General features: G+C 46.7%; 1 protein-coding gene across 3 annotated transcripts in view; it reads left to right on the top strand.

Moving 5' to 3' along the window:
- Positions 1-2404: 2404 nt before the first annotated feature.
- Positions 2405-7628, top strand: part of TMTC1 (transmembrane O-mannosyltransferase targeting cadherins 1) — a 277223-nt gene continuing 271999 nt past the window's right edge. For 2 of the 3 annotated variants that reach the window (XM_059185861.1, XM_059185859.1), the window contains exon 1: positions 2497-2928. In XM_059185861.1, coding sequence (XP_059041844.1) covers positions 2621-2928 — 308 coding nt within the window. In that variant the 5' untranslated portion in view covers positions 2497-2620. Of the gene's footprint in view, positions 2929-7628 lie in introns of all 3 variants that reach the window. The other variant, XM_059185860.1, reaches the window with a different exon arrangement.

Raw genomic sequence — 7628 nt, 5'->3', positions numbered from 1 at the left:
ATTATCTTTTTGGTGTTTGGAGTCAGTTCTCCTCCTTCCACCCTTCTCTCTATTGTCATAGAGAACTCTGATAACTCACTGCATCTAAAAAAGGAAAACAACTCAGGTAAGAAGGGGGTGGGCTGGGCTGTTTAAGGATAATTGGAGGGAGAAAAGGTCTCCGTAAAAATCCATTATTAGTCACTCTTTGGGATTAAGACCTTGTCTCAAGGTAAGGATTTTAGGTAAAGAATTGATACATTGGCTTATTAAACCTATAATCATTTCAGAAAAGATAATTTCATTATCCTAGCCAGCTGTTAACTTAGAAAGTTAGACTTTTAGGGGTGCCTGGGTGGCTCAGTCGGTTAAGCCTCTGCCTTCGGCTCAGGTCATGATCTCAGGGTCCTGGGATTGAGCCCCTGCCCCACACTGGGCACTCTGCTCAGCAGGGAGCCTACCTACTTGTAATCTCTCTCTCTCTCAAATAAATAAATAAAAATCTTAAAAAAAAATAGACTTTTATAGTGTTAGCCTTATACACACAACCACACAGGCACACAATTCAGCACATTGTAGCATAGTGTGTTCTCTTAATATATTTCTTTTAAATTGATGGGCAGGCAAAGAGGAAAGGCTGTATGTACTGTGTTCTTGGGGAAGAGGGTAGATTCAGGTGTCTGTAGGGTCTGGGTATTAAACCTATCAAGGGTCAACAAGTTTTAACCCAAGGATAAAGACATCCATGCTTGGGTTTCTCAATTTCATTTTACATTCACTAAGTTTCAAGTCACCAAAGTAAAATGGATGAAATACATCTTGACTTTGGAATATTTGCCTTCATTCACTGGGTTTTCAACTGCTCAGATACATCCTTATAAACAAAAACAAAAACAAAAACACCAAAAAATTGGTCACGCAAATGCTCAGTTATTATAAGAACAATTTCTGCCTTTTATTTTATGTAATTTTTTAAAAGATTTTATTTATTTATTTGACAGGCTGAGATCACAAGTAGGGGGAGAGGCAGGCAGAGAGAGAGGAGGAAGAAGGCTCTCCCTGCTGAGCAGAGAGCCCGGTGCAGAGCTGGATCCCAAGACCCTGGGATCATGACCTGAGCCAAAGCCAGAGGCTTTAACCCACTGAGCCACCCAGGCGCCCCTACTTTTTTTTTTTTTTAAGATCAATGAACCTTTTAAGAATTTTTGAAGGATAGGAATAAATAAATTTTGTATTTTTTCTCTTTGGATATATCAAATTCCATTTGTGATGGGACTCAAAGAGTCAACAGACTTCAAATCTGGAGAAATTCTAGCAATCATTATTCTGGGATAACTACTTTATTTATATCCATAACTAGTATTTTTAGAAAAAGAAAATAACTTTTCAGAAGCATGGGGAGATTGGGAGTCAAAGCCGGAGGCCTTAACTTTTTTCCTTTTTTTTTTTTTTTTTTCCTCAAGTGGTATTGACTTAGCAGGAACAGTTCAAACAAGCCCGCAGTCCAGGAAATAATCATCAGACCAAGTGATCCACTTAGATGGGAAGAAAAAGTAATTTGCTCAGCATCTTCAGGATCGTCTTAAAGAGTTTCAGTAAGAAATAAATTGAGAAGGAATGTTTCAGAAAACAATTCCATGCCCAGACCCAAATCCCAAATCGAAGCTGGGACTTTTCCTAAGTGCGAGCAGAGCGACGGGCCCTGAAAGGCTAATAGCCCGCGGCGCCCCTGAACAACCCGCACAGGGCGGGCGGGAAGCCCTCGGCCCGCAGACCCTTTCTCTTGGTTTCGGGGAGGTACTTCGGGCAGCTCCGTTTCCCCCACGGCCTCCCCAGTGGAGGCTGCGAGCGCGGGGCGCAGGCGGGTCGGGGACAGAAAGGCCCGGGGAGGGGACGTGGACAGGGCGACGGGACGGGAGCGCGGGCGCGGGCGGGAGAGCCTGTGGCCGGGCGCCGCCGCCGCGTTGTCCGGGGTGCTGAAAGCCGGGAACTTCCCGGGAAGCCACGGCCACTTTTCTCTGGGTCGGAGCGGGGGGTGTGGGGTTTCAGGGTGCGCACCTGCTAAGCCCGCCCTGGTCCTGGGCCGGGAGGTGCCGGCAGATGAGGCCCTCCTGGTCCCGTGGGGTGGGGGTGGTGGGGGTGCGTGACTCGGGGGCGGCGGTGAGTACGGGCGGGAGCGCCGGGCAGGACCCCGGGGCCCCTTCTCCGCCTCTCGGGCAGCCCCGCACCGCGACCACACTCCACCTGCGCGCGAACTCCGGCGCGGGGGACGCGGGCGCCCCGGGCTGAGTGCGGCTGCAAGCCGGGCGGGGGAGGAGGGCACTGGGGGTGGTTGGGGGAGGGCGGCCCTAGTCCGGGGATGGAGGGGGGCGGGTGGAGGCGAGAGCGAGCGGGGCATGCGCAGTGGGGCGGAGGAGGTGGCGATGGCCGGGGGAGGCGGGGGGACTGCTGTTTATTTGCAGCTGGGCCAACTCGGCGGCGCAGGCGGCGGCGGAGCGCGGGGCGCCAGCGGCGGGTCCGGCTGCCGCCGCATCATGCCCGAGCCCACCTCCCGGCAGCCGCGGCGCGCCACCGGGGCCCCGGCCGGGGAGAATGCCAGACGCCCGGGAGCGGCTAGGGCAGCGGCGGTGGCGGCGGCACGATGGTGGTGACAGACTCTGCCCGAGGCGGCGGCGGCAGCGGGGACCGCGCGCCCTCCCGGCGGCGGGGCTGCAGACTCGGGCCGGCCGGGGCCGCGGCGCTGCTGGCCGGGGCGAGCTGCCTATGCTACGGCCGCTCCCTGCAGGGCGAGTTCGTGCACGACGACGTGTGGGCGATCGTGAACAACCCCGACGTACGGCCGGGCGCCCGGCTTCGCTGGGGCATTTTCACCAACGACTTCTGGGGCAAGGGCATGGCCGAGAACACCAGCCACAAGTCCTACCGGCCGCTCTGCGTCCTCACCTTCAAGTGAGTCCCTTAGCTCGCGCTCGCAGCCGTAGCCGTTTCTCTTCGCTTCTCGTCCGAGCTGGGAGAAGTTGCGGGACCAGCTCGGGGCGGGGGGGGGGGGTCGTTTCTTTTCTTGGGGCCCCTTCCTCTCCACGCCTCCCTCCTCTGCTGCTGTCCACGCCACTCCGCGCCGCCGTCCCCGGCCCCGCTTCTCTGGGCTCCCGGGGCGGTTCGGGAGGCGCGGGCTGGGAGTTGGGATCGAGTTTCTCTGGAGTCTGCGCTCTCGGCGGGCTGGTCTCTCGGGCTAGGGCTGGGAGCAGGGCTGCTAGAGCTGCTCCCGCACTTGGTCCAGTGCGACCGCGCGAGCCCGGCGAGTTTCGGACTGGAGGCTGTGGTGGGGATGCTTCCAAGTTGGGAATTTCTCGGAGGTTGTTGGGCAGCCTTGCTGATGGCGAGAGATTCAGTCCCTTTGGGGTTGCGTTCGGAGGAGAGGCGAGAGCCGTGCCAGGGCTGCACGGGTTTTGGGGAGGCGCAGCAATGGGAGCGGAGGCTCTCCTCCGACCTGCAGTCTTTGGCTGCTCCCGGAGCCTTTCCAGTCTGCAGGTCTGCGGAAGGGCTCGGGGTTTAGATAAGATGCAAAGCAAAGGAAGGCAGAGCGTGGGATCCTCTGGAGATCCTGGTGTCCCAGTCGAAATAGTTTTTGTTTTACAACCTCAGAGTCATGATTCAGCATTTCTGGTGTGAATGAAGTGTAAAAGGAACCGAGAGAACGCCAGGGTTTTGTAGGGTGGAGTATTTTCTTGAATTTAAAAGAGGGCTTGCTTCAGAAGGAAGAGGAGGAGGGCTTTGTATGAGTGTTATCTGGTACACTGTGAGCTTGACTCAATCCTTTTTAATTTGGCTCAGCCTTTAAGCTTATAATGTGCCGGACAAAAACTTGAAATATTGGTTCAGTATCATCAGTGTTTTAAGCCTTTTCCAGTGGGTGTAATATGAACCCGTCTTTATGGTAATAGTTATTCGAGACGGGATACGCAGCTTGAAAAGCTTGCCTGGGGCCAGGAGGCCAAGGTTTTTTGACAGGTGGTTGTGATGACTTAGAAAAGGAAATCATAGCAGTTGTCAGTAATTCAGGGGCTTTTGACTTAATTCTTGAGTTGAAAATTCAGTATTTTAAAAGAGAGTGAGGAAATTGCACATTTGACTCTGAAGAGAGTATTTTGTAAACATTAGTCCTCTTGGAAAGTGGTTTTGCTTTTTGGCTGAAAGATAACCTTAGCTACTGAGTGAGTTGCTCAGTACTCTCAGTTTTCCAAATGTTTCTTAAAATCTTAGATGACACAAATATATATGTTCATCTTCTAGATCGGCCTGCCTTTTCATTTATTACAGTGAGGACTGATGGTTCATTTAAGGTGTGGAAGCTCACAGTGTGAGATGTGCTGGGATTGTAACAGCCATGGAGACTGTCTTGATCTGAACATTTTACATTTTAGAAAAGGTTAGGGCCAAATGCCAGTGCCCACTTGGTGGAGGATGGGAAGGATGTTTTCACTTCTTGAGTTTCTAAAGTGTTTTTTCATGCATGCTGGAGATGGCAGGGACAGAAAACAGGAGTGGGGAGGGAAGTAGACAGTGAGGCAAGGCCACTGATGAGGAATGTTAGCAAGGGTTTTGGGGAAATGGTTAAGGAAGGAGAGTTGCAGGGCGGGGCCAACTCCTCACTGTGTTCTCATTGGTTACAAAATGCAGATTTGCGTCTAAAACTATTGCTCTTTGTATAATCTCATCTTACTGGCTGTGTAACATATCCTTTTTTTTTTTTTTTTTTTTGAGAAGATTGAGTTGCAGATCTAGAGAGCAGCACAGCACTAATCAGAAAGGGGTAGATGTTTCTTTAGAAAGAGAAAGCTCGTCTTTCCATGTTCACAGGTGTGAATTAAAATAAGACCTGGAAGCTTTCTCCACACTGGATCTTCTTGTGCAACAGCATAAGGAGAAACCTGGGGGGTGGGGGGTACTGTTGATGGTGCTAGATTCATACAACTCTAAAGGTTGTTGCAAGGAAGGACAGAAAATCAAATTTATTAACTACTCAGTGTGAAACAAGCATTGGCCTGAAACTCTTTACATAGATTAAATTTTTATGATTTTTGTTTTATATAGTTGGTGAAAATAAAGTGGCCCTTTAAATATATATACACACTATTTTAATTATATATTAAACTAGGTTTTCTGTTTTTAATAAAAATCTTTGAGAATTCGAGAACATTTTTATTTATTTTTTTTTTTTCTGGTAAGAACACTTAACATGAAATTGCCATTTAGAATTCTTAGGAGCACAATAAAATATCATTAACTCTAGACACAGTGTGGTAGAGCAGATCTCTGGTGTTTACTCCTTTTCTGTAACTGGGACTGTATACCTGCTGAACAGCAGCTCTCTCCGGGCTCCACCCCCCTCCGCGCCCCCTTGGCAGCCATCATTCTACTCTCCATATGAATTTGACTATTTTAAATATGTTATGTAAGTACAGTCATGCAGTATTTGCACTATTATTGGCTTATTTCACTTAATATAATGTCCTCCCCACCAGCCATGTTGTTGTATATGACAGGACTTCCTTTGTTAAGGCTGAATAGTATTTCATTGTATGTATAGACCACTTATTAAAAAAATTTTTTTTTTAAGGATCTTATTTATTAGAGAGAGAGTGTGAGAGAGAGAGAGAGAGAGAGAGAGAGGGAGGGAGCACACAAACAGGAGAAGGGGCAAAGGGAGAAGTGGGCTTCCTTCTGAGCAAGCAGCCTGACATGGGGCTCTAACCCCGGACCCTGGGATCATGACCCTGAGCCGAAGCAGACACTTAACTGACTGAGCCACCCATGCACTCCCCCACTTTTTTTTTTAATCTATTCATCTGATCAGGGACAGTTACGTTGTGTCCATGTCTTAGTTATTGTGAGTATTGCTGCAGTGAACTTGGCAGTGCGTATATCTCTTCAAGATCCTGATTTCAATTCTTTCGGATTTTTAACCAGAAATAGGATTGCTGCCTTATTAGCTGATTGTATTTTTAACTTTTTGAGAAATCTCTATACTGTTCTCCATAGGAGCGGCACCTTTTACGTTCCCACCAGTACTGTACAGTGGTTCTAGTTTTCTACATCCTTGCCAACACTTACCTTTTTTTAATAAAAGCCAGCCTAATGAGTGTGACAGAGGCGATAACTCCTTATGATTTTGATTTTGATTTGCATTTCCCTGAGGATTAGTGATGTTAAGTATCTTCATGTACGTACTGTTGGCCATTTGTCTTTTTTTTTTTTAAACTATAATTGACATATGATACCCTATTAGTTTCAGATGTATACCTTAGTGACTTGATGTTTTTATATATTATAAAATGGTCCCCACTATAGGTCTGGTTGCCATCTGTCACTATACAAATTTATTACAATATGATTGACTGTGTTCCCTAGGCTGTACATTACATCTCCATGACTTATTTATTTTATAACTGGAAGTTTGTATTTCTTAATGCCCTTCACCTATTTTGCCGCCCCCCCCCCCCCACCGTCCCCTCTGGTAACCAGTTATTTGTTTCCTGTGTTTGAGTCTGTTTCTGTTTTGTTCTGTTTTGTTTTCTAATTCCACATATAAATGTAGTAATGTGGTATTCTTCATTCTCTGACTTACTTCATTTAGCATTATACCTTCCATGTTGTCACAAATGGCAAGCTTTTCTTTTTTTATGGCTGAGTCTTTATTGAAAAATATCTGTTCAGGCCCTTTGCCCATTTTTTCATCCTTTTTTTTCTTTTTTTTTTTTTTGTTTTACCTTGAGTTGGAGTTTCTTACGTATTTAACATATCAGATACATGCCTTGGCTATTCCACTGGTTGCCTTTTAACCCTGCTGGTTACTTCCTTTGCCGTACAGTGGTTTTTTAGTTTGATGTAGTACCAATTACCTAATTTTTTTAAATTGTTTGTACTTTGGGTGTCATATTTTAAAAAATCATTGCTAAGTCTAACATCATGAAGTTTTCCCCATTTTTTTTTTTTTTAAGATTTTATTTATTTGACAGGGGGAGAGCGAGAGTGAGAGAGAGAGAGAGAGAGTGAGGAGAGCGCGAGAGCGCACAAGCTGTGGGGGGAGGTGCAGCAGCAGAGGGAGAGAGAGAAGCAGGCTCTGCACTGAGCAAGGAGCTTGATGTGGGGCTCTAACCTGGGACCCTGGCATCATGACCCCTGTTTTTCTTCTGGAAGTTTTACAGTTTCAGGTCTATTTAAGTTGTCAGTACATTTTAAGTTGATTTTTGTGTGTAGTGTAAGATAAGCATCCAGGTTTATTCTTTTGCATGTGGATACCATTTTTCCTAACACTGTTGAAGAGACTATCCTTTCCCTGCTGTGTATACTCGGCCTTTATGTTGAAGATCATTTGACCATATATGTGTAGGTTACTTTCTGGCCTCTCTATTCTTTTCCATTGGTAAGTGTGTTTGTTTTTATTCCACTACCATACTGTTTTAATTATTGTAGCTTTGTAATATGGTTTGAAATCAGGAAGTGTGATGCTTCCAGCTTTGTTCTTTCTCAAAATTGCTTTGTATATTCAGGATTTTTTGTAGTTCCAAATGAATTTTATGATTTTTTTTTTGTTTCAGTAAAAAAAATCTATTTGTATATTAATATAGAATACATTGACTATAATT

The sequence above is a fragment of the Mustela lutreola genome, chromosome 8 (assembly GCF_030435805.1).
Source record: "Mustela lutreola isolate mMusLut2 chromosome 8, mMusLut2.pri, whole genome shotgun sequence".
Classification (NCBI taxonomy): Eukaryota; Metazoa; Chordata; class Mammalia; order Carnivora; family Mustelidae; genus Mustela; species Mustela lutreola.
Note: the sequence above shows the minus strand (reverse complement) of the source record. Positions and strands in the feature narration are given on the sequence as shown.